The sequence below is a fragment of the Camelus ferus genome, chromosome 17 (assembly GCF_009834535.1).
Source record: "Camelus ferus isolate YT-003-E chromosome 17, BCGSAC_Cfer_1.0, whole genome shotgun sequence".
NCBI lineage: Eukaryota > Metazoa > Chordata > Mammalia > Artiodactyla > Camelidae > Camelus > Camelus ferus.
Genome location: NC_045712.1, coordinates 23,708,964 through 23,735,271, shown reverse-complemented (window position 1 = coordinate 23,735,271; position 26,308 = coordinate 23,708,964). Strand labels below are relative to the sequence as shown.

The window sequence follows — 26,308 nt, the reverse complement described above, 5'->3', positions numbered from 1 at the left end:
CCAGGAGACGGGGAGCCAAGGCTGAGATGAATCTCTACAAACAAATATTACTACAGCAATCCTTATCTCCCATTAGTTTCCCCATTTATTTACTTTCCCACAATTTACTGCCCTGAGAAGTTCAAACTTCTTTTGTCACATCTCCAAAATTTATCACTCTTTGTTTTAAAAATAGTATATAAACTCTCAGACTTAATCATTTCTTTGGGGTTTTGACTTCATTTCTGGGAGACCCTTCCTATTCACATGAAATAAACCTTATTTTCTTGTTAATTGATCATTTGTCAGTTTAATTTGTAGGGTCTCAGTCAATGAACCTAAGAGAATAGAAGAAAAAGGATTTTCCTCCCTTACACCATCTTTGTCCACATAACTAATTATTTCCTTAGACTGAAATTGCCTGTCACATTTTGACATTGATACTTATTGCCAAAGTACACTTAAGACTGTAAACATATCATGCCTGTCAGGGGACAAGGCGGGACAGTATCATGGGAGGTAAGAGAATTTACCAAAGACGAAGGAGGAGCATAGTAAAGAAGTTTATTAGGTTACACTGTCCTAGACAAGAGCGGGCCACACAGAGGAGAGGACCCTGCATGAGCTCTGAGGTCTTTTATAGGGGGGAGGAGTTGGTGACCACAATGGGCTGGGGACTGCGTGATCAGCTTGCGCATAAATTTTTGATTGTTTGTAGATGAGGTAAGAAGTTAAGGGGCCATGAAGGGACAGTGAGGTTTATGATTCTAGTAAGGTGGAGACGTGGGCTGAAACAAATCAGCCTGAGCTATTGTGAGATTAGGCATTACCTAGGGCTATTAGTTTGTTAGGGCAAACATTCCCAGTAAAGAATGTACTTTATCTGTTGAAGGATTGCAGGCAGACATCTGAGAGCCCAGGAATGGGGGTTGTTGCACTTTGAAGGATGCCAGTTGGCCCTTCTATCAATGCCTACTATCAAGGTATGTATAAGTATTTTGATGAGCATTAATTGTTTTTTTAGACCCAAATCCCACTGCTCTGTGAAGCCTTCTACTTTCACTCACCATCATCTCTTTCCCTTTTGAAAAATCCTTTCTACCTACCGTCTGCAGCACTTTGCAGCTGAGCATTTCACTGTTCTCTTATTAATTCATTAAACAAACAAATTCCACCTTGTATTTGTGCCTGGTCCTATGCAAGGCAGTGGAAATACAAATATTAATTAGACCAAGTTACCACCTTCCAGGATCTCATAGTCCAGTGGGCATTTAAACCTTGTTGTTAACTGCATCTTGTGAGTGAGTAGCTGTAGGGTGGGATGGGGGTTAAAAAAAATGGATATAATCAGTCTCCTGCTAACAGTCTGAAAGGACAGCACTGGCACAGTAAATAGTGTCTGTTTATAAGCCTCTGGGACTAAATAACGAGAGGTGCTTAAATTTACACCACACCCCGCTCCCCCCACCCCCAGCAGTGTGGGAATGTAATTACAAAAGCAGAGTAAGTTTCCCAACTAAAAGTAACCACCTCTTACTCATCCCAGCAGCTAGAACATTTGACCCACATAGGATGCACTCAGGAAATGCCTGTTGAATGTTGGAGGAATTAATAAATATGCATGGATGGATGCATGAAGACAGCTTTCTATAAGTAGGGAAAAACTGAAATTTTATGTAGTTACAATCTCTCTACACCTAAAGAGGGCAGATCCTCCTGAAGTTTCCTTGGTTTTGATGATGGGATGGGGAAGCGTTTTGGACGAGCTGATAGGGAACAGAAGGTCCTATATTATAAAGTGAAAGAAAAATACAGGAGACTGCTAGGAAGAGGGGAGCGGGAGCTCCTAACAAGAGCAGGGCGTGGTTTTGAGTCTTATGGAGAGATGTGGAATCTAGTAAAGGGAGTGGGTGGGAAGAAATATATTTTTAGATTTTTAGAAAGTCTGCTGTGTTATTAGTGATGTTACTCCCTCCGCCATATCCCCAAGAAAACATCAGTAGAAACAATGTACTCTTCTGTGTCTTTGAGTCTGGTCAGGATTTGCCTTTTGAATGTGGTTAGGCATCAGCTGGGCTCATGGTGAAAGCGGGGACAGTGTGGGAAGTACGGGGTCATTAGAGGTTACACGCAGCTAGTGTGTTGGAGAATCACGGACTTTATCTCTCTTGCTGACTCAGAGTTGTGATTTGGTCGCCCAAAGGGGAAGGAGGGGAACACCAGTGAGTTCTGGGATTACAGCGGTGAGGAGGGCCGGGGATAACTTAATCTGGCTCCAGGAGGGGTGGGTTGTGGGGAAATACGGATTCTCAGCCCGCTTAGTCCAGTGCCTAGCACCTAACTAGGAGGTCAGAATATATTTGCTGACTGACTGGACCGTACAGAATAAAGAAGAGGATGCATTAGAGCAATCGGTGAGGCGAGGATTATCATTCCCTTCTAGAGATGTAGACACTGAGGCCTGGAGGTGGCCCTACCCAGTTCTCTCGGCAGTCAGGGCGGAGCCAATGCCCTCGTCCCACCTCCCGCTCCCCACTGCAGCTCGCTCGGGTCGCCCCAGCCACACCCACCCACCCACTTCCGGGTTCCACCCCGCCCACCCGCGAGTACTTCCGGTCTCCGGGGCGGGAAGCCGCGGCCCGGAGTCGTAAGGCGGTAAGTCAGCACCGCGACGGCCTCTGGAAGCAATGGGCCTGGCCACGGCGGGCCAAGGTGGCAGAGGGCCCTTATTTCTAGGGTCACCACCAAATATTACGCGGCACCCATTTCCCCAACGAAGGCCTGAGGCCCCGGCCCAGGGTGACGTCACTTCCGAGGCTGGGCGGGCAGGCGAAGTTAGGAAAGGGCTCCAGCCCCGCTTGGTGGCGGGGCGGAGTGAAGGCGGGTCTTCTCAGAATTTCTGGCTTTCGCGCCGGAGCTCTTGGGAATTTAGGAGAGATGGTGTTACAAGTAAATTTGCTGGATATAGCAAATAAAAATACAGGGCGTCCAGTTAAATCTGAATTTCAGATAAAAAACAATTTTTTAGTATAGGTATGTCGTAAATATTTACGGAACATACTTACATTGTAAAATTCCTCGTTTATCTGAAATTCAAATTTAACTGGACGTCCTGTATTTTATCTGGCTGTGTTAGGCTTGGGCGCCCCCTGCCTTGGGCTCTGATATCCATTAGCAACGCTGGAATCCTCTAGGCCTTTATTCGTAAGGGAAACAGGTAAAAAGTTCGCCCAGGCTGTCAAAATCAGCTCTTGCTAGATACTAAGACGCTTTTAGCTTCAAGCCTAATAGGCCAGCCCCTGGGGCCTGTGGCCACAGCTGGGCACATTTTGAGCCCCCTTGGCGGCGCCCTCTGTATTCACTTTAACAGCTGGAGTTGGGCACAGTTGGATTTCTTGTATGAGAAAGCTGAGCTCCTTGCAGGCTAAGTGACTGAAGGCTAGAAGTTGCCAGGGTTTTTTGAGTGTGGGAAAAAGTGACGCTTGGGGTCCAGGTTTTCAGTGTTAACTAGTGGCGCTTCAGAGAGCTGAGGGATGTCAAGGGGCAAGTACTAGTCTTAATCTCATCTTGCCTCTCCTTTTGCATATGAGGCCCAGTGAGAGGAATGGAGCTGTCCCTGTGGTCGATTTGGAGCCTGATTCCCATCCTCTGTCCCCTGCTCTGTCCACACTTGCTAATGCAGCCAGCTGGCAGCATTTATGGTGGGCATTATTAAAGTAATGCCTTTCTAGAGATGAACTCTTTGGGGCTTTATTGCCCCTAAACTCTACAGTCTCTTGACCTTCACTTCAAGTCTTCTTTAGCTTTTATCCTGTCCGGTGATTATTTGGCAAATGATTATTTGAAAATGATTATTTGGCATCACCTGTGGGAGCCTGACCTTTGCCTGCTCCAGCCACTTGGCTCTCTCACCCACGTGGATAGTATGACCCAAGACTTGTTATGTCAGAGCCAAAAGGCATGTTCTTGGCAGGGCTGGGTCTGGCTGTGTAGGTGGAAGTCTGTCCTGCAGATTGGGACTTCAACAAGATTCTGCTATGCGCCAGACTTTGCTGCCACTTCTGATTTGAACCTGAACCTCTTGCTGGACTGGCCCTGAGTGCTGGGATTCTTAGGCTGTATGTCCTGAGGATCTGCTTTGGGCCTGCCTGTCAGTGTCCTTGCAAACCTACAGCCTCCCTATACAGACCTATCCTTCCCAGGCTCCCAACCCAGTCTCATGAGCTAATGAAATAGAGCAGGCTGGAGGTCACTGACTAGGCTTGGGGTCAGTTGGTGGGACAGCTGGCAGCCTCCTAGCAACAGAATTGGTAAAGAGGCAAGGAAGGAGTATCAGAAAGGGGCATTGCCTTGGATGAGTGCTCAGAAGTACAGTGGGTGGGAAAGGGGAGGAGTGGGAGACTATTGGTAGTAATTGCTCCCTCTGTGAATGATTAACTCTCAGCCAAAGTGGGTGATCTAGGAGGAGGGCTCAGCTAACAGAACCTTTGGATTCAGGGCAGAGTGTCCAGAGGGCTGGCATGTGGCCTGCAGAAGAGGAGGATGTGGTTGGGTGGCAGGCCTGGGCTCTGAAGACTGGAGTGAGATCAGGCAGCTGTGGGCCTTAGGACATCTTCTTAGACTGGCAGATGGCCTATTCTTGCAGCAGCAGCTGTGGGGTCCACTGGCCCTGAGTCCTCAGAGCTGTGGCTGCAGGGAGCCTCCTGTCTCTGGCCTTGCAACGATCTCACTGGTGCTTTCTCTCCCCTAGGCAGCCATGGATGCTGGGTGGTGCTGACAGCATTGGGGCATGGCTACAGCCCTACAGATCCTGCGTCACTTGGCCCAAGCCCCGTTGCGCCTGCTCCTCTGGAGGGGCCCGTTGGCCAGGCTGGCCAGTAGCATGGCCCTGGCAGAGCAGGTGCGGCAGCTGTTTGAGAGCACTGTGCGTGCTATGCTGCCGGGCCCCCTGTTGCAGCGGGCGCTGTCCTTGGACCCTGATACTGGGCAGCTGAAGGTGCGGGACCGGAGCTTTCAGCTGCAGCAAAACCTCTACCTGGTGGGCTTTGGCAAGGCTGTGCTGGGCATGGCAGCTGCAGCTGAGGAGCTACTGGGCCAGCACCTCGTGCAGGGCGTGATCAGCGTTCCCAAGGGGATCCGTGCTGCCATGGAGTGTGCTGGCAAGCAGTAAGGAGCCTGGGGGGGCTGCTCCCCACTGTCCATCTGGGGGGGGGGAACCTGGGTCTGGCTCAGGCTGGGTCCGGGCTTCCCTCCTTCACCAGTTTCCCTTTTCTTCTGAGTCTGGCCTGGCTCCTGGGTGGGTGTCACTGGGCCTCCTTGTTCATGTCTCCTTTACTTGTACATCTGGGAAATCAGGTGGGAGGGTGAGCCCACCCCATTTCTTGTTCTCTCTTCTCTCTCCCCTCAGGGAGATGCTGTTGAAGCCACACAGCCGCATCCAGGTATTTGAGGGTGCAGAGGGCAACCTGCCAGACCGAGATGCGCTGCGGGCGGCGCTGGCCATCCGGCAGCTGGCTGAAGGTCTCACAGCTGATGACCTGCTGCTTGTGCTCATCTCAGGTGTGGGTGCCAGATTGGCTCAGGAAAGTTTGGAGGGGTTCCACATGTCAGGTCAGCAAGAAATTATTGGTCTGAGCCCCCAACATTACAGAGCAAGGGAGGTCATAAGGAGTCTGGATGCCTGAGTCCTGGATGGCCCTGGGCCAGTTGTCTGGCCTCCCCTGAGCTGTGGGGGTCCTCCCTTTGACCTTGTCAGGTAACTGTGAGAGGATGCATAGGGAGCACCTCACTCAGGGCCTTGCAGGGAAAGTGTGTATGCTGTTACTGTTGTCTGCACCATTGTCACCTGGGGCTAGAACCCCAGACTCCAGCTCCCTCAGAGCCTCCTCTCTGTCCCTCCGCTGACTCCTCCTGGTCTTCCCCCTATTCTAAGTCCTAAAGGAATAGTTCTTCCAGTGTCTGCTGGGATACGGGCTATCCCAAGGCAGGGGACAACCTCAGGTGCCCAGGTTGTGGTGACTGTGCGCGCATTCACTGTATGTCCACACGGGGGCACCCTAACCACACCTTTCTAGCCTCCGTTTCCCTAATGTGGGCAATGTCTGTCTGCTTCCCTGGGTGGAGACGTCCTTTGCCATCCCATCCCCTCTGCCTGACATCTTCACTGTCTCTGCAGGTGGGGGTTCGGCTCTGTTGCCTGCCCCCATCCCACCAGTCACACTGGAGGAGAAGCAGACACTAACCAAGCTGCTGGCGGCCCGTGGAGCCACCATCCAGGAGCTAAACACCATTCGGAAGGCCCTGTCCCAGCTCAAGGGTGGGGGGCTGGCTCAAGCCGCTTACCCTGCCCAGGTATGTGGGTTTCTTCTTCCCCAGACAGCCCTGGGCTGGTAGAGCCAGGCCCACATGTGCCAGGGAGATGAAAGCCTAGAACAGCATACAGATCTCGTATGGGAGTCCATAGGGCCAGCTGGGGGTGTTGGGGACCTCAGAGAGGGGGAAGGGGTGTCCACATGGCAAGTTCTGCACATCCACTTGAGAGGGGTTAGAAGTGGGTGAGGAAATGCATGGAGTGGCGTGAGGATGTGTGGATCGGAAGCAGTTTGTACTCGTGGGCTCTGGGGCAAGGACCAGGTGGGACCGAGCCTTGCCTCTGCGACCCTTCTCCAGGTGGTGAGCCTGATTCTGTCAGACGTGGTGGGGGACCCTGTGGAGGTGATTGCCAGCGGCCCCACTGTGGCCAGTGTCCACAACGTGCAAGATTGTCTGTACATCCTTAACCGCTACGGCCTTCGTGCTTCCCTGCCACGTTCCGTGAAGACTGTGCTGGCTCAGGCTGACTCTGACCCCCACAGGCCACACACCTGTGGTCACGTACTCAATGTGATCATTGGCTCCAATGCACTGGCGCTGGCTGAGGCTCAGAAGCAGGCTGAGGCCCTGGGATACAGGGCTGTGGTGCTGAGCACAGCCATACAGGGCGACGTGAAAAGTGTAGCCCAGTTCTATGGGCTGCTGGCCCGAGTGGCTGGAGCCCGCCTCACCCAGCATGGGGCTGGAGCCTCTGTGAAAGAGGATGAACAACTCCAGGAGCTGGTGGCCCAGCTCCAGCTCCCAGACCTGCAGCTGAAGGGGGCTCTGGAGGCTGTGGTATGTGCTCAGGGCCCAGTCTGCCTGCTGGCTGGTGGCGAGCCCACAGTGCAGTTGGAGGGCTCAGGCAGGGGTGGCCGGAACCAGGAACTGGCCCTGCGTGTTGGAGCAGAGCTGGGACGATGGCCGCTGGGGCCTGTTGATGTGCTGTTTTTGAGTGGTGGCACTGATGGGCAGGATGGGCCCACAGCGGCAGCCGGGGCCTGGGTCAGGCCTGAGCTTGCTAGCCAGGCCGCCACTGAGGGTCTAGATGTGGCTGCCTTCCTAGCCCACAATGACTCACATACCTTCTTCTGCCGCTTCCAGGGTGGGGCGCACCTGCTGCACACAGGACTGACTGGCACCAATGTCATGGACGTCCACTTCCTGTTTCTGTGGCCATGGTGACGGCATGGGTCATGTTTTGGGAGTCTAGAGGGGGCATACAGGGCAGCATCCTGGGGCAGAGTGGGGTTGGTCCCCAGGGCCTCACCAGCCTTAGGGTCTATCTTCTCCTTGGGCCTGGCTACTTGGTTGGCCCTCATACCTCCCAAACAGAGCCTCTGCTTGTGTCCAGTTCCTCAACCTGGCAGGCAGATGTGGGCCCTCTCCCACCCCTACTTTCAGCCATGGCAGCAGGTACCCCAGAGGATCAGGATGAGCCCCTGGGCCAATTTGGTGTTCCCAGTCTTCTCTCCCAGGCAGCCCCTCTGCTGAGCTCCTAAGCCTGTTTCATCTGTGGGGTGAAGAGGATTGAAAATAAAAAGGACCACACTGTGGGTTCTCAGTGCATCTTCCCTCAAAGAGAAGACTAGTGAGCTGCAGGGAAGGGGAGTGGGGTCCGGCAGCAGCCCCATCACCAGGGCCCCACAGGAGTTCCCTATGCCCTTCTCTGCAGGGCACACCTTTGTTTCTTTTAAATAAGAGCCTGGGAGGGTTGGGCCTGGATCTGGACATGATTGATGTGGGTGAGCAGAGAGCCCAGGAAGGACGGCCTAGGGCCTACACTCCGTGGGGTCCGGGAGGGATTGGCCACCCATCTAACTGTTACTCTCCCCTGTGACACACCTGCCGTGATCTCTCCAATCTCTGTCGTATGCCTCACTGGGTACATGCTTACTGCCTGCCACCAACAATGTCCCTCCCTTCTGTCTCTGGACAACCCTTAGCCATAGACTGTACCTTCTTTGCTTGAGCTCCCCCCTGTTTTTCCACACAGGACACTGGGTCTTGTTTCCTTTTCCCAGGCTGAATGCTCCCAGGTCCTTCAGCCATTTCTCTGGGATACAGTCCAGTTCCTGCTGCCAGTCTGCGGTGGGGGTCCCCAGTGCTGGGGTGGTGGGTTAGGGCAGTGTTGGGGTCTATCAGCCTCTCCCCTCTCCCCTGTTAGCTGGCTAGGGAGAGGCCAGTGGGGAGGGGAACCACAGATGAGGGACTCCCTTGGCCAGGCTAGCAGCCTGAGCTGGGAGAGGGAGGGGCCGCTGTCTTGGTTCTCCTTGGGCTCCTTGCTCAATGTCCGAGCCCTCCGCTGGCTGCCCCCGCCGTGCGCCACGGCTCCAATCCCTATATGAGTGAGCAGTAGAATCACATAGGAATAAAAAGCCATAGAGAACAGCGAGGCCTGGGGCTGCTCCTGCTGGCCCACTCTTCCACCCCAGCCGTGCCCTCTTCTCTGAGAGTGTGAGAGGCCCTGGACCAGGGCTGGCAGGCCTTGCCCCTGGGAAGAGTCCCTTCTCCACTCAGGCTCTGGACAGTGCAGCTTACAGGTGGTTCCTGGTGGGCTGGGGATGGGAAGGAAGGTGAGCAGGGTGAACTGGGCTCTGGGGTTCAGGAAAGGGGGATTTGTACCTCTCTGTGATGCAGGGGCTCCACTTCCTCTCCTTCTGTCCTGGCAGGGGGTGTGGGAGGGGTCGTAGTCCTAGGGATCCTGTCCCCATATGGCTGTGCCTGTGCCCTGGTGCTCCTCTGGCAGTCTCTAGATATGCCCTGTCCCTGCTTCAGTCCTTGCCCTCGGGACCTGAGTATTAGCACTGGGTGTCAAGTTGCCAGCAAGAGCAGGATAGTTGGGCCAGGGCTGTGGCCGAGGACCCATCTGCCGTGTCCCCAGTGTGTGCCTGTGTGTGTGGTGGCACTTGAGCACGCAGGTGTGTGTGGGCATACTGGGAGGGGGGTGCATAGACCCTCAGCACGGGGGCTGTGCTGCTCCCTGTGCACCTGGCTCCTTCTATGCCCGCTGAGGGGTTGAGTGTGTGGGTCTTGCTGGAGGCTCCTGTGCCACCTTGGCCCCTGCCCTGTGCCTCTTGTTTGTGGGGTCTGGGAGGCAAGAGGCTGGATTGGGCCTAACCCATTAGACTTGCTCATTTGGTAACCCCAAGGTGAGAAAGCATATATTTGGCTGCAGTCTAGATAAAGCCTATGTGGTGAGTGTTTAATAGGACTTATTATTTGCTCCGTCAGTGTCAACTATGGGTCATGATAATTGCTCTCATCCCATGGCTCCTGGCTTCTGTCTCTCCCGGCTCGGGTTCCTGCTGCCCTCACACCCACTTCGTCTCCATCCCCAGAAGCTTTCCCTGGCGTGGGGGAGGCTTTCACCAATTAGGGTGCCTGCCCCAAACTGCTGCTGCCTACACAGGCCCTTCCATTCTCTGTGCTTGGTGTGAATTGAGAGCAGCTGGGCAGTGGGCCTGGCCAGCCCTTAGGTGTCTGCTAATCCCAAACCCTTTGTTTGATAGTTGGTGAAACAGAGAGAGAAGGTGGCTTGTCTGGGGCTGCACAGCAAGTCTGCCACAGAGCCAGAATGAGAACCTGGTTGAGACCTTGATCATCCTCTGCCTACCCTCTGGGGCTCAGAGACCCTGGGACCCTGCAGGGGTTCAGCCAGAGCCAGGGATCTAATCCTGCCTCCCTGCTGCCCTGCCAAGGGCCTGGGGATGGTGACATGACCACACTTGGCCTCTGTAGGGGTCCACAGAACAGATTTGTCAGTCCCTTCTGGCTCAGATTTAATAGCTCCATTGTGTGTGTGATTTGGCAGAAAGCCACGTGTGGTTGAATGGTGGGCTTCTGCACAAAGGTGTGTGCATCTGTATACACATCTGTATGTGTGTGTATGCACAGGGGAACATGTGTGGGCATGTGTGTATCCAGTTCAACCCACAACCAATCACTAAGTGGGCCTCTGAGCTGTGTTCTGCTCCACCCTGGGGTGGGGGACACACACAGTTTGGTGTGGTTAGGATGTTGGGGAGATAGTGAGGCAAGTTTGGCATGGAGGCCATAAAGGCTAGTTGAGGCCAATTGGCAGAGGGCCTAGTGCCCGGGTGAAAGGGTCACATTTCACACTGACAGCAGAGGCAGGCCCCTGAGGTTTCCTAGCAAGGAGGGGTACCATGAGGCTGTCTTAGGACTTTGATGCTGTGGCCTTCCTTACCATAGGGCGGGGGCTGGGGACCTTCAAGGAGGTGCAGGAGGTGCCCCAGGTGGGAGGGAGGTGCATCACCAGGCTCAGGAATCTCTCTCCACCTCCCCTCTGCCTGGTGCTCAGCAGCCTTATCCCGGCAGCCTTCAGCCAGACCAGGTGACCCTTTAGATGCCCACTTTGGAACGAAGGCTGGAAGCCCTGGCTTAAACGTCCCTGCAAGTCACTCAGCCCCTCTGCCCCTGGGAATGCCATCAGGGCATGAGAGTTTGGGAGACAAAGAGGCTGGGCCACTGGTGGACTTTGGTGAGCATAGGCACCCCACCCTCATGTAGGCTCTCACCAAGGTGGCAGTTAAAAAACCTGGAAGGAGCACTGGAGTGGGAGTCGCATCCTAGGTCCTTATTCTGGCCTTGCCACCTTCTTTTCTCCAAGCCTTGGTTTTCTCCTCTGTCTAATGGGGACAGCATCCTTGTTCTGCTCACCTCTCTGGGGAGGTGTCGGCAGCAGATGGATGTGGGTAGGAAAGCTCTGTGGAAGGGAGCTCAGAGGGGGAGAGAAGGAAGGGAAAGGTGTTGACTTCTTCCAAGGAGAAGCTCAGGGAGTTCTTGGCTCAAGGAGGCCCCCCTCTTCCAGGAAGGGCCAGGGTTGAGTCAATGAGGCCTTATTGCTCACTGACTGAGGCCTAGTGAGTGACTCTTGCTGTCTGGCACTGGACTGGCACTGGCAGGAGTGGTACTTGAGTTTTTAATGGCTGTTGGGGTACACAATGCCCTGGGAGGTCACAGAGCCAGTGGTGGGGGAGTCAGCTGGAGCTGGAGTAAGCTGACCCAGCCTGGGAGAGAGCCCCCTCTGATCTCAGAAAAGTGGGCGGGGCAGCCTGATCCCTCTGTATTTGGATTACAAGTGAGGGACAGGATCAGGCCTAGGCTGGATAGGGGAGAACTGGCTTGACCCCAAGAGTCCCTAGTTGGGTGGGAGGATTCAGGTGTGCTAGGGGAAGACAGGGGTTATATGGGGGGGGGGGGCACTGACACATTCTGAGTGGTGGGGAAGCCAGTGGCCTAGGCTGGCTACCACAGAGAGATAGGGCCACAGAGCTGAGGTGATCTGTGCTCAGGTCAGGAGGGATGGCTTTCTCCCTGAGACAGGGATGTCTGAGGGTTGATCCCTCCCTGGGCAGTGAGGGGGCCAGTCCTGAAGCTCTGCTCTCCCATTTCCCCTGGCTCAGGCTGCCCTGTAGAGCCTGGGGGTGGGAGGTGGGCTCAGGGTGATCACCTCAGCCCCTAAGACTTGATGCCCACAGCTCTGATTCCCCCTCTCTGTACATGTTACTCCATCTGGGAAGGGTTGTTGCCAGCTCAGATGTGGAGACTCTAGTCACGGAAGAGGGCCAGGAAGAGTTGGCCCCCAGATGCAAGTGCCCCATCTGCCCAGTCCTAGGGGGACACATGCCCCTTAGTAGCTCTGCCTCATGGGATCACTACCCACCATGATCTTGTCCACTGCTGGCTCCCTGGGGGTTCAGGGAGCTGTAGGATCTGACTCTGCCCTAGCTGTAATGCCAGGGGCTGGCCCCCAAGATGCACCCCATTGGGAATTTCCCCCTCAGTCTCCCCCACACTCCTGGCCTTTCCTGCCCCTTCTCCAGCAGAGCCTCCCTGCTCACCTTTCCGGGGAAGTGTGAGTAGCACACCCTGTCCCCATCCAGCCCAATCTCTCCATCCCCAGCTCCGGCTGAGAAGGGGGCGGAGCCCCTGGCACTGGCTTCTGCCCCTTCCATTGACTCCCACCCACCTGCCCAACATCATCTCGGTGTATCCCTGGGTCATCTCCAGTAATCACAGTTGTAGTCTCATTCAAGAGCCAGGGCTCTGTCTTCAGCTGTTCTCTCCCTGCTGCCCCCCACCCAAGGCATTCCTCCCTCTCTTGCTCTGTTCACCCCAAGAAGCTGACCACAGCAACATCTGGGCTCAGACCCGGATCCCTACTGTTTGCAGCCCTGGGTAAAGCTATCCTGGAGCCCTATCTGGGGGGAGCTGATCAGAGACCCTTAGGGGAGGGAGATGTGCCCCTCCCCCATGTGGCTCTGTGGGGTCTGGTCAGTAGCTTGGGATGAAAGCAGCCAGGCTGTAGCAGGGGGCAGATCTCTCCTCTGCTCACACCCCCACCTGAGCAGTGGAAGCAGTCCAGCACATCCCTGAATAGCAACCACACCCCCCCCAGGCACTGGCACTTGTGGGGTCACAGCCCGATGGACAGTGCCACTGCTGCCACCCGGCAACCTCGCAGCCACAGACCAGCCAGAGGCAAGGTCCCAGCCCTGGGCTCTCGGACTGGGTATGCGCTCAGACCTTCAGGATGGCTGTTCTGGGCAGCCCAGCCCCCTCCCACCCAGTTGGGTCCCCCTCAGCCCAGGGCCACCCAGAGAAGCCAGGCACCAGGGCAGGGACAGAGCCTGCCACCCTCCGGCTAGCTTTGCCCCCTGCAGCCAACTGGCTGCCCCTCTGTCCTCTGCTCCAGCTGACCACCGGGAATCTGAAGCTGGCACTCCGACTGCTGGTCTTACTGCCCTGGGCAGAGAAGCGGCAGGCTGGGCTGCCCCCTCTGCCCATCTGCCCGCCCCCCAGAGCTCCGGCTGCCCGCGCCTGGCGGTGCCCCGATCCCCCAGCTCACCTCGGTGGCGCTGTCTCCTCACCAGAGGCACTGCAGTGTGAGAACTGTCCCGAGGAGCCGGTTCTCAGCTGAAACAAAGAGGTGGGGGAGAGAGAGGGGGGCAGCGGGAGAGGGAGAGAGGGTGAGTGAACAGGCGAAGGAGTGGAGACTAGAGGGGGAAGAGAAGGGAGAGGATGAGAGAGAAGAGGGGAGGGGAGGAGACCGTGTAGAGAGAGAGAGCCTGACTTCCAGGGACTGATGGGCCAAGGAAAGAGGGAAGAGGAAATGGGGCGGGGGCAGAGGAGGTGAGGGGGCTAGACCAAGAGAGAAGAGATTGTTAGAGGGGCGGGACGTGGGCAAGTGAGAGGGGCGTGGGCAGGAGAGGGAGCGGTGTGAGAGGAGGGCTGCAGGGGCTGGGCTGGTGGGCAGAGGGGCCCCACCCCTGTCCCATGCCAGGCTTCACTACTTGAGTGGGTAAAAGGCCACGAAGGGGAATGGGAGGGAGAGGTGAGCAGCCAGGCGACGGGTAAGGCGCTGGGCTGTGGGCTGGCTGGGAGGATGGGCCAGGGACAAAGGCGGGAGAAGAACAAAGGTGTCCGAATGGAGGAACCGGCCCCTGCTGACCTCTGGGTGCCGCAGTCTGGAGCATCCTGGACAGTCTCCTGAATGGAGGGCAGATCCATTCTGAGGTGGTCCAGGCTCTGAAGTCGCAGCCTGAGGTCAAGGAGAGGGGATGAGGCGTGAGAGTGGGCAGGGGTCCCCTTCATTCTGCCGTGACTGACCACATGTCAGGATGCTGGTGTCACTGTATCTGGGGGAGGGGGTGGTTGATGGGATCCAAAGCCTGGACTGAGAACTACATAGTGGAAGTCCCCTTTTAGGGAAGAGTACTGGGGTCCCCAAGGGAATGGGGAGGATGGTAGGCATGATGGGGAGGGTGAGGAATAAGGATAAAGGGAGTGCGGAAGCAGGGGAGAGGATGAGGTGGGAAGGAGGCTGCAAAGGGCGGGTCCAGAGCTGCAGCCCCTTAACAGGCCTGTCTAAAGCAGAGGCCTCCCTTTCCATACCACATGGTTCTTGGGCTGCCTAATGCAGACCTAATGAAGGATAGAATAATGAACCACTTCCCTGCTGCTACCCTCCTGCTGCCAAGTGCTGCTGTGACAGGCAAGGGCACCAGGGAAGTCAACTTGGGCTGCAGGGGCACCAGTCTGTTATTGCTATGGGGGCAGGGGAGGTAGGGTGGCCTTGACTAGAGCTGTCCCATCCCTCTCTAGTCCTAGGCACAGCGCCTGGGGCTGCTCCAGTCTCCTCTCTTGCTCAGAGGCACAGGAGGCCCTCCTAAACCTTCTGTCCAAGGGAAGTTCCCCCTGTTGTCCCACTGAAGACTCCTTATAGAAAGTCCAGAGAACCAACATTTTCTGGAGAGCAGGAAAAGGGGAGGGAGCTTGCCTAAAGCTGTGACAGGGAATGGGGCAGAGTCAGCCCCCATCCCACCCTGCATAGAAGGGTCAGAAGAGCTAGATACCCTTAGAATCTTAGCCAAATTCCCTTCACCTCCTTGGGGAAGCCCTCCTGGCCCCACCAAGGAGGGACATATCAACTCGGCTGCCCTGGTCTAGCTGCCTCTTCTAGTAGCCTGGAATCCCATAAAAGAAAGGGACCTTCCTTCCTCCCTTCCTTCCTTCCTTTTACTTATTTATAAATAAGTGCAAACTCACAGAAGAGTTGTCAGAATAAGAATAGTGTAACACACTCAGATACCCTCTAGCCATTATCAACTGTTATTAATTTTGCCTCACTTGCTTCCCTTCCCTAGATATGTATTTGTTCTCTGTGTGTGCATCCATAACATTTTTCCTGAGCCATTTGAGAGGAAGTTATGAGTGTTATGGCTAAAAGAATGATTTCTTATCTGTTTCTGTCTCCTGGAGCTAGCCTAGGGGAGTCCAGACCATGTTGTGTGGAGTGAATGAGGGCCTGGGACAGGCAGTGAAAGAGTGGACATCATCTATTGGGAGCCTTGAGGCCTGGGGATTGGAGGGGTTTGGCCGAGGCCCTCTTGGGAGCTGGGCCAATCCAGGGCTAGGGCCCGAGTCCTCGTTAAATCTCTCCTCCAGCCTGAGATGCAGGGCGCAGTTGCCCACCAAAGCGAGCATGTGGTGTTTTCCGGGTGTGGAGCCGCAGCATATGTCTATGGAGGTGGCAGCAGGCGGGGTGCGGGGGGGTAGAGCTGGGAGAACAGGGATGCCCACACTGCGGCACCTGGGCCTGCTCAAGAGACTGGGCACTGCCTGTCCCTGAGTGGCTCAGAAGACCCAGCTGCTTGTAGGCCCAGCCCCAGTGCCGAGGCATCGAACTCTTGCCTTTGGGATCCTCCCTACTGAGAGGGAAGGGATGGAGGCCCCGCTTGACAGCTGGTCCATGGTGATCAGCTTAGAGAGGGCAAGATGAGGGCTCTGGTCATAATGAGGCTGAAATGATTGTCCCTGACACAGGGCTGGCATTCCTTCTGTGTTCCCTAGTGCCCCCAAATGGGTTGGAGTCCCATCTGGGGGCCCTCCTTCAGGTGACTGCTTTCTTATCCCTCCCAACTGCCACCTGAAGGTTATGATTAAGAAGTCTGGAATTGGGGGGTGGGGTGTAGCTCAGTGGTAGAGCACATGCTAAGTGTGCTTGAGGTCCTGGGTTCAATCCCCAGTACCTCCATTAAAAAAATAAATAGGAAGTCTGGCATTAAAAAAAAAATCACACTTTGAAAGATGATCTGAGCTCTGACGCCCCAACTTCCTATCTCTTTCTCTCATAGGTGAGATCTTCCTCCTCCAGGAAGCCTTCCAGATTTAGATTGCCTTCTACCTCAGGTGCCAGCATGTTTATTCCTTTGCTGGCTCACACTGCTGCTGTTCCCTGAACCTAGGGCTTTGTTTGGTCATCCACCTTTCTCCCTCCTGCTGCCCCAGGCCAAGCATGTAACTGGTAACTGACATCCCATAGATGGATGACGGTGGCTTGGTTAGTCCTATCTGGATGTTGAGTCCCTCTGATGCCCCTGTGCCCTGTATATTTGAGATTCCATAGGCTCTGGGCTGGCTGAGGTTGGGGGTGGGCAAGGTGACCCGCTGGAAAGAGGAAGAAGGTTGTTCAAGACCACCAGCCTTGTCAGGGCAAAGGCAGCCCCCAGTTGGGGTCTCTGACTACCTGTCTAGCCCATTCCGCTTCTTTCCAGGAGCATGGGCAAGACTGACCAAGGCAGTGGTTGAGGGTTCTCCCAGAACCCCACTTCGGTGACCGCATGACCTGCTGAACTGAGGGAGGAATGCCCCGCTGCTTCAAATTTGCTGCCCACCAGCCCATCCATGTGAAAGCCCAGGGCACATAGGCCTCCTCCTCCCCTGCCCTCCCCTCGAAGAGATTTCAGCCAATTAGCACATACAGTATTTACTTAATTAGGGTAATGACATAATTAGTATAAGTTGGGCTCTATGGAATGGCTTCAACATGCAATTAGGAGCCGTCAGCGGGAGGCGACATTGTGAAAATGCTCATTCAATTTTGGTTCCAGCATGGAGGCCGCAGCAGCTGCCTCTGCTTGGGAGGGAGGCGGCCAGGCAGCGGCCGCTGTGTGTGTGTGGAGTGGCTGCCAGCAACCAACAGACTATCTACGAAGGAGAGTCAGTGGGGACAGAAAGGCCGTTTCCAGGGCTGCTGGTGTCCCTGACCAAGCCTCTTCCGTCACAGATGGGTATTGCCGTCTCCCACAACCAGGGCTTGGCTGGGGTGGCTGAGATTGGGGGCCTGGACAGTCTAGGACCCTCTGCCCCCAGGTTCTCTGCCTGAAATGCCAACATTAGCGGGCTATCTCTTCTCTCTTCAGGGCTTTGCTGCTCAGGAGAGGCACTGGCCTGTTGGCCCCTCACAGTGGCCCTTCGAGGCCACAAACTAGAAGGACTTGGATTATCATCTTCAGTGTCCTTGGAGGGGAACTGAGGCTTGAGGCAAGGGAGGCGTTAGAACCGATCATGGCAGTGCTGACCCAAGAGGCAGCCCAATGTGGCTAGACACTCCTCAAGCCCAGGTACCTCACCTCCAGCTTCAGGGAGGTCTCCTGCCCATCGCTCCTTTCCCTGGGAGGGGGCAGGGAATCCCAGAGTCCTGTTCCCTCAGCCTCCTCTGCCCTCCCCACCCCCTGCCTTCCACAAGGCCAGGAGGCAGGGCCCTGACCGTACCAAGACCATCCACAGCCTTCCTCTCAGTGAGCCTCACACATTTCCTGGGCAGGTGGGCAGGGAAGTGAGGGAGGATGGGAGTCGGTGCCACCACTGTGCGCAAGGGGAAGCCAAGGCTCCAGGGCCTCCAAGGGGTGCTGTTAGAACCGAAGTCAGGCCCCAGGAACTCCACTCCCTGCCTGGCTGGGTTGACTGGACAGATGCTCTCCTTCAGGCCTCAAGTTTCCCTGCCTGAAGGAAGAGTCTAAAATCCTGGGACTGTCCAGATTCCTTAGGGAGGTGGGACCCAAAACACATGACATCTGTCTCCCCTCCCTCCAGATTGTGTTGTCATAGTTGTCCCCCTCTTTATGTCCCACCCATGCCCTGCCAGGGGGTCAGTTCCCCTAGGGAGACAGCTCTGACTGGCAATTCCAGTGGGACTCTCTCATTTCTGAACTGGAGTATCCTGTCTGGGAGGCCTGGGCTCTGGGGGCCATCCCAGACCTTCCCACTTACTGGGGCCCCATCTTATAGGCAATACCCCCAGTTGGCTGTACTCTGTACTCATCCAAGCCCCTCCCTAGGTCTAGAGCCATACGGTCATGGTGAGGCCTACTTGTTTGCTAATCACGGACTATGGGCCAAGCACCTTGGGCCTGGCTACTGGGGCTAGATGGGGAACATCGGGCAGGCAGAGATGAGGGTCACCACCACCAGGGGCTCCTGGCCTCAGGGTTCAGACAGACCCAGGCCCAAGGAGTATCCTCCAAAAGGTAGGCAGAGACAAGGCCAGGAAGAGCCAGCTTCAAACAGGGAGAGGTCCCAACTCTTCCTCACTGGTCAGGAGACATAGCACCTGTAGGGCCTGGGACATGCAGGGATTTCAGTCCACAGAGGATGTACTTCAGCCTCTGCTCACAGTGGTACTCTGGGAGGCCAGAGTGGGATGAGGGGATGTCAGTCTCAGGTGTGAGGTGTTTGGGGACTCTGGGGAACTTGAGGGCGGGGCTGGCTGTTTGTGCAAGAGTCAAAGCAATCTCCCAATATTCATTCAACAAGAAGTCCCTACTGTGTGCCAGGCAGATGGTGTTCTAGGCTGGGGATTCAGTCGGGACCAAGACAGATGAAATCTTTGCCCTGGTGGAAATTCTACTCTAGTTGAGGGGGACAGGAGAGCGAGAACAGTGTCATGCAGGTGTGATGCAGATCTGAACAGGACGATTGCTTGGGCTGAGGCGGGGCTGGGATGGCTTCAGCCCCAGCTGAGGCAGGGCAGCCAGAAGGATGAGGCTGCAGGAGGGACGCTGTCCCCACAGGTGTGGTCTGTGGCCCTACCTCCCCCAGAATCTCGGCTCTTTGGGGCCCACTCCCAGCAGACAGGCATCACTCCTGGGCATCCCTTCTGCAGGGAGAAGAGGTAGCGGCTGCCACCGCTAAAGCCATCCTCCTGATACCGCGCTCCTCCATGCCAAGCACATTAGGGGATAATTAAGTAAAAATAGGCCTTCCGACCAGTGTAGCTCATTAAGGCCTAATTAAGTTAATTAGTTCCAGGTGTGGCTGGCGAGGCTCAAGTGAGGCAGCGGCTGTTCACTGTAATTGTGTTTTTGCTGCAGCCATGGTGGCAGCAGTAATGATGGTGGCAAAGGCAGTGGCTTCCTCCAAGGCCTGGAAGCCCGCCAGGGAGTTCAAGGGGCTGCTACTGAGCTGGGAGGGATACAAGCCGCCGGGCTGACTGGGGGCCACCCACATAGAGCAGTAGCCAGAGGTTCAAGGTCAGCCAAGCACAGGGAAACCTGCACTTGCAAACTTGCTTGCTTTCTACACAGGGATCGGGGGCGGGATTGTACAAAGCCACCAACAGGCATCCTCCCCTCGGCTGAGCAGAGTGGGTGCACAGTGGCTGGTCCTTTGGATTCCCTCATACCATGGTGGTCCCCAGGAGGACTGTCAAGTAGCTTTGCTGAAAGGTAATATGTGACTCAGAGGCAGTGGGTGAGACCTCTAGGAATCCATCTAAATCACCCTCTCCATTTGGCTTGAAGCCCCAATTCCTGTCCCTTTCTGGCAGATATGTGGCTCTTAGAAATGCCCCTTCTTCGCAGTTCAGGGCAGGACTGGGGCCACACAAATCCGGGGCCTCCGCAGAGGACCTGCTGGTTCAGTCTTCTGCCCTGGGCATCTCCCTCAGCCCACTTCCTGCCTCAGCTTCTACACCCAGCAGACCTGGAGGACCTGCCTATGTAGAACGGCCCTCCTAGCCTTGGCCACACTCTCATTCATTCACCATTCAGCTGTTGCTCACTGGGCATCTCTTCTCTGCAAGGCAGCAGCCAGGGCTGGGGACACAAGGATCTCGAGACAGTTTGGACGCTTCCCCATGGTGCCTTTGGTCTCTCTGAGGAGGCAGACACGTTAATGCTCATGGCCACACAGTTGTGTTGTGGCTATGGGAGCACAGGAGTGCTTAACTCAAACCTGGGAGGAAAGATGTCTGAGCTGCAGTGAACATGATCCAGGTGTGGAGCGGGCAGGCACTGGGTGTGTGTGTGAACTAAAAGGGCCTCCCTCTGACCAGAAGGCAGCACCAGGTGCCGAGTGGGGAGAAGGTGGGGCCAGACTAGGGAGGACCGAGATGGGCCATATGGAGGGGTCTAAGCAGGGCTGCTAGGTAGTAGGAACTTCCTACTTCTAAGTAGGAAGCTGCTGGCTGATGGCTGGGAGGCCAAGGAGAAGGTGGCCAGGGCTATGGCTGTGGATCTGGAGAGAAGTGGATGAATTTGAGGGATATTTAAGAGTAGAACTGATGGGACTGGGTGCACTGGTTGGGGGTAAGGAGTGGGGAAAGAAGGGCTGTCAGCTGCCTAGGGAGGGGCTTTGGGAGTGGAGCTGTGCTCTGAAATGTCCCCACAGGGCTGGGACTAGGACGATGCACGTGAGGTGCCTGGGATGCAAAATTCGGGGTATTCACTCTCAGTCTTGTGTTTCCACCTGTGCCCTGCCCCTGGTCCTCTGAACCTTCTCACTAGAAACATACCTTGGAAAGTGGAAGCCACTCCTGAAGATGGGGCAGCAGGAGGACGGTTCTGGGTGGTGTGTCCCCCTCCATCCTTCAACCCCTACCTAAGAGGTGTTACCTTCTCTGCACCCTCCAGGGCTGGGGTGGGGCTGGGATTGACACCTTAGGGACTCATGTGCTTTGGACAGGGATTCTGTTTCCATTCTGATGGACTGGTGTGAGGATTACATGACATGATGTGTGTAAACCTCACAACACATACTAATTCCTTCATGATGGGTTCCTAACCCCTAACAATGAGTAACGACAGAGATGGACACTGTCCTCCTCCTGGCGTGGGCTGCCCAGTGGCACAGCTTCAGCCCAGGTCCTGGAACTCACCTGATGGCCTCAGGTCACAGACCCCACTGCCATCCCCTCTCACCTCCAGTGCAGGTGCAGAGCTAATACCAGAGGAGGGTGTGCATGGGAAGAGGAAGTGACATTTTCTTGAGATGGCTGAGCCGTTTTGAGATGTGGGGCCAGCCCTGCTGTATTGAATCGTTCTCTGCTCAGTGTTCACTGCAGGGGAGCCCAAGCTCCTCCCCAGTGGCCCTCTGCTTCTCAGGTCTCTCAATCAGGGGGACCAGTGGTGGCTGAGAAGGCAGGACACAGACCCACCCTGACTGAGGTGTCTGCCTGGAGGGGTCTCGGGCACACCACCAGACCCACCAGACCTGGTGGTGAGGGTCTGTCCTGAGCCTGAGGGGCTTGCAGAGCCCTGGATCCCATGGAAGGTGGCAGACCCTGCAGAGCTCACTCGAAATCCTCGAGGTTGTGCTGATCATTGTCGAGGTGCCCAGACTCCTCCCAAGAGACTGGGGTGGTGAGCCTAGGACAGAGTCTTGCAGGAACCCCTGACTCCCCTCAAAGATCAGAAGGGCCAGCCCAGGAAGGAAGGAGAAGAGGTGCTGCAGCCTAGTCTCTGAAGCTGTCCTGCTCCCATCCTCTGTGCTGTCCCATCCCCAGAGCCTTATCCACATCCCAGGAGCACACTCTGCTTCTGCTTCAGGGTTGAACATCAGAGCTTGTCTCTAGAGGATTTCTATAGAATTGACATCAGCGGTCATGCTCTCCAGCTCCTGGTGACTCGGGACTTCCGGATTCCAGTGTGAGCAGGGAGAGTGCCACAGGGGAGGGACCACAGGTGCCAAGGCTCAGAGCAGGGTGGCACGGTGGCCATGTGGGAATGCTGAGTCCTCTAGGTGTGCCACGGTGATGCAGGGAAGTGGAGGATGTGAGGTGTTTGTGAGGTTGGCAGGGAGTCAGCTTTGTGCAGAGGGTGCCTGACTTCATTCTCACCCCAGCTGTGGGTGGGAGGGCTCCCCATTACTCTAGACTTACCTTGATTTTACAGACTGGGCTCCAAGAGAAGGAACTTGCACACAGTCACACAGCTGGTGGGGCCACCACAGCCTGCTCCCAGCCCTGCCCAGTCCCTGTGGCTAGGCTCCTTACCATGGGGGTGTCTGGAGGAGGGATGACTGTGGGCTCAATTTGCTGTTTGATTTGGGGTCTGATGGCTTGAGGTCCTGGGTCCTGGGTAGGCTCAGCTCTGCCTCTCTCTCACCATGGCATGATCCAGGCCAAGGCCCAGCTTGACTCTGTGCCTCAGTTTCCCCATTTGTACAGGGGAGTTAACACACTCTGGTTCAGCCATGCTCCTTTGCCTCCCAGAGCCACAGTGCAGCAGAGGGAAGGAGTGGTCATTCACAGGTGGGAAAATGAGGCACAGGGAGGGGACAAGAGAGCCTGAGGTACAGATCTCTCACAGGCCTGTAGACCCAGCTCTGAGGGTATGCTCAGCAGCCAAGAGAGGAGGCTGCAGGGGTGGATGGCCAGCAAAACACAGCTTTTCTAGGTTTCTTTAACCTGCCCTCCAGGCCCCTCTGCCTTGGGTTCACAGCTCCACCCCAGCTGAGTGTGTCCGGAGGCAAGGCCCCTTTTCCCCACCCCCCAATTAAGGCTTGGTCACAAAAGCTGGACCGTGACCAGACAAAGGGACAGGGATGAAAGTGCTGGTTGTCATGGCAACCTGGTGGGTTGCTGGGACCCAGGGGAGGGCCTTGGCTGTGTGCCTGAGCCCAGGCATCTGGACGACCTCTGAGCATGAGCCAGGGTGGCCCAGGGGCTCACAGGGATGCCCCTCCTGCTCGGGGCCCACCAGAGCTGGGCGAACAATGACAACCTCACCCCCTCCATGGCAGCACCTGCTCCCTGGGCCTCCCCTGGTGGCCCCATTATCCTGCACCTGCTGCCCCCCCACCACACCTGCTCCCCAGCTCAGGCGCCCTCCCCAAGGCACTCCCTGTTTAGCGCCAGGCCCAGCTGCCTGCTCTGAGGGCCAGCCAAGAGGGGTTGTAGAACCAGGATGGGTAGCAGGGAGGGCCCTGGGCAAGGGCAGAGGATCTAGCTGCCAAATCAGCTCTGCCCAACCAGTAGTGTGTGTGCCCATGACAAGGCCCCCACTCCAGGACCTCATTCTCCTCACCTGTAAAGTGGAAGCAACTATTCCTGCCCTCAGGGCCTCCTTCTGCTTGGAAGATCTGAAGCCAGGATGTCACCAGAGCTGGCTCAGGGTGGACAGCTAAGTTGGAGAGGGAAGGGGGTGTCCTGGGTCACACTCTTAGGGCTACCTGTTAGGCCACTTGGAGACCTGAACGCCTTCTGCACACTTAAGAGTCACTGCTTAGAGGCAGAGATGACATTTCCAAGAGGCCCCCATGGGTATAGGGGAACTGGGCAGGGGACTCATCGGTGCCAGGTTCTTGAGTGGCCTATCAGGAGTATCAGGGAAAGAGGACACTGGGGCAGGGACCCCCTATGGAAACAGTAAATGCTGCCAGAGGATGGCCTGGGGGCCCCTGGTGATCCAATAGTTCAGTTCAAGTGAAGACACTGAGATGTTAAGAACTAGCAGCATCAGGCTCTCTGATACGCACCACTGGATGGTGGGATGGAGGAGGCAGGAGGAGTGGGAGGCCCAGGAGGATGCCCCTCCCCATCTTGGAAAGGAAGGAGATTCCCCGGCCACTGGTCTTTGTCTTGTGGCTTACATTCTAGCATCTCCTAGCCTGCAGAACAGCCCCAGGTTCCCATCCTTCTCTGCTGTGACCTTGAGTAAAGCCCCTCTCCTCTTGCCACATCAGCTTGCCAACCTGGAGTGTGGGAGCAGATTTCCAGGGAGACTGCCTGCTCCAGCTGCCGCTCTGGCTGTCTGAACACGCCCAGCCTTCACTGCTGACGGCGGCCCCACCTCTCTGATAATGAGGAACCCCCCATTCTGGAACAAACCATCCTTGCTGACCTGTCTAGCGTTTCTTACACAATTCCTCCCAGAAGTCTGGCAAGGGCAAAGCTTTTGCCAAGAATGGAGGTATTTGGGGTGGGGTAACAGTCCTCGTGTCCCTCAGACCATTCTATATAGGAGGCCCCGGTGCAGGGCTGGGCAAGTTTTGTGTTCCCCATTGTGCAGATGGAAAAACTGAGGCCCCTCAAGGGAACAGACTCTCCCAGTGAGTTGGCGGCAGAACCAGGGCCTCCTGTCCTGTTCATGGACCTTTCTAGAGGTGGGCAAGAGGTCAGAATGGTAGTCTGGTCCCCAGACTCAGCGAACTCAGGCTCCCTGGAGTGGGTGGGGTGAGGGTACTTCATGGGTGGCAGGGCTGAGATGACGAGGCCACCCACTCTGCCAAGAGATCACTCAGCAATGTTCACTGAGCTGCTTGGGACGGAGGGAAAATCAGAGGTGCTCAGAGCCTAATTATGATAAACTCTCTCTGCAGCAGCTCGGGGCCCCACAGAAATGTCCTGTGGAAGATATCACTGTTTTGGGGCTTGCCACTGGAGCATCAGTCCAGGCAGGTCGGGGCTGGTGGGGACCCTTCCTGGTCGCTGCTCTTAGAGAGCTGAGCCTTAGCATCCTGGACCCGGTTTGCTGGCATGGTCTGGAATTGCAGGTCAGAGGGAGGAGGTAGGCTGGGGTGTGAAGTGTGGTCACATGTAGCTGGGTGGTTGTCAGTGGCCACCATCTTCAGGGTGATGGGCTGGTATGGGTTGCTCTGTCTTCTAGAGATTTCCTATGGGTCCTTTCAGGACTGATGGACTAAGGACTGCTGGGAAAAGCAGCACCCCTGGTCCCCACCGCTCACACCCATCCTTCAGTTGGGGGCTACAGCAGTGACCATTGCATGGTTGCCTGCCAAGAGTACTCACTATGGTCCCCTGAGGAGAGGAATGTGAGTGTGTTCTGTGGACTGAAGCAATCAGGGAGGGCTTCCTGAGGAGTTGAAGCCTGAGAATAGATAGAAAGTGGTAGAAAAACTGAAAGAGGGAGGAAATCCCATTCAGGAAGCTCCATATGAATACAGATGGGAGTGGGATTGGGCTGGGGGCTGGGATGAGGGCAAGCATTCATGGGTGACTGGTCCTCAATCCCCTGGAACTCCTTTTCACTCCACCTCCCTGAGCTCTGCGCTTTCAAGGTCTTGTCTGTCAAACTGACTATGTGGATGAAAGGAGAATTAATTTGTCTCCATTTTTATTCATCAGAGAAAGCACTGGGCAGAGCTGCTGAGGCCAGTTGGCCAATGGCAGAGAAGGGGAGGAATGGGGAGGCCTGGGGAGAAGGGGAGCCTCAGGCCTGGCCTAGCCCTCTAATGCCTTCCACGCTTGTGACTTTGTTTCTCTTGGCAGCAGCTTGGAGCTCCTGGCCTAGTAGACCAGAGGGATATCCTGGGGCCCAAGAAGCCAGCTGGGGGCAGGTGGGGAGCGGTTAGTTCCAGCCACCCCATCTGGATGCCTGTCGTCCTCCGTTCTGGCTGGCTGGCCACGTGAAAGACCCATTCTGCCACCCATTCACACAGGGCTTTCATGTCTGCAGCTAGTGAAGCATTCCTCCCAGCCTCAGTGCTGCCAACATGAAGGCACAGGGGAGGGGGTAGCCCAGGCCTGCCATGCCCCTCAGACCCTGTGCCCGAAGTCATGGGCCTGGGCCAGGGTGCCCTGAGCAGCCTATCTGCCCAAGCCCTAAGTTTCCAGGCCACTAGAGATGGGCAGAGAACCTCTCCCCATCCCCCAAACTCTTGCAGGGATGTGGTCTCTCCCCATTTCAACAAGAGCAAGGCTGGCCTCCCTTCCAGCCCATATAGGGCAAAAGACACCCCCCAACACAGGAGGGGCAGGAGCCCAGGGTGGGGTCATAGCTCAGCCCTTTGTTCCTCTCCCACGAAATAGGTAGACATGGTGGCCTCCAGAGCAGGGCAGGAAGATCAAAGTCTGAAACCATGTCCAACCATTGGAGAAGGTGGCATTTGAGGGTGGGTACTTGAGACTCAGGAGATCAGGGACTGACCCACAGTCCCCTGCCAAGGAAGGAGGCAGTCACCCCTTTAGAGGGGCAAAGTGGAGCTGGCAGGGCTTCTGGAAAAGCAGCACCCCCTGGTCCCTGCCATGCAAACCCACCAGTTGAGGGACACAGCAGTGACCACTGCATAGCAGTGGGTGAGTGACTCTGGGGGCTAGATCTCCTGAGAGTGGACCCTTCCCGCAGTGGCCCGTCCATCTGTCCAGAAGCCGTGGTCCCTATGATGTCACCAACCTGCTGCGTTGCTTGGCAACTTTCCAGGATTAGTGCTCTGCCCTGTCATCCCTGACGTCCCACCATGGGCTGATGTTGCCCTGGCAACCAGATGGGTATTGCAGCTTTTTGGACAGCTATACCCAGTGTGGGAAGTGACAGGCAAAAACAGAGAAACAGGTGTCTCTCCACAGGGTGAGTGGAGTAATATGCCTATCCCTAGACCTACAGAGGAGCCAGGCTGCCCAGGACAGGGCTTTGGGAGTGTCTGTCCTCTT

The 26,308-nt window shown here is 55.9% G+C and overlaps 1 protein-coding gene across 6 annotated transcripts in view; it reads left to right on the top strand.

Annotated features, from left to right (window-relative positions):
* Positions 1-826: 826 nt before the first annotated feature.
* GLYCTK (glycerate kinase) overlaps positions 827-26,308 on the top strand; it is a 29,586-nt gene continuing 4,104 nt past the window's right edge. Inside the window, exons 1-5 of one of the 6 annotated variants that reach the window (XM_032458358.1) lie at positions 827-962; positions 4,730-5,145; positions 5,387-5,538; positions 6,155-6,330; positions 6,649-9,595. In XM_032458358.1, the coding sequence (XP_032314249.1) occupies positions 4,769-5,145; positions 5,387-5,538; positions 6,155-6,330; positions 6,649-7,515 (1,572 nt within the window). In that variant the 5' untranslated portion in view covers positions 827-962; positions 4,730-4,768 and the 3' untranslated portion in view covers positions 7,516-9,595. Of the gene's footprint in view, positions 963-2,570; positions 2,635-3,178; positions 3,197-3,564; positions 3,681-4,382; positions 5,146-5,386; positions 5,539-6,154; positions 6,331-6,648; positions 9,596-26,308 lie in introns of those variants that run through there. The other 5 variants (XM_032458356.1, XM_032458359.1, XM_032458357.1 and 2 more) reach the window with 5 other exon arrangements.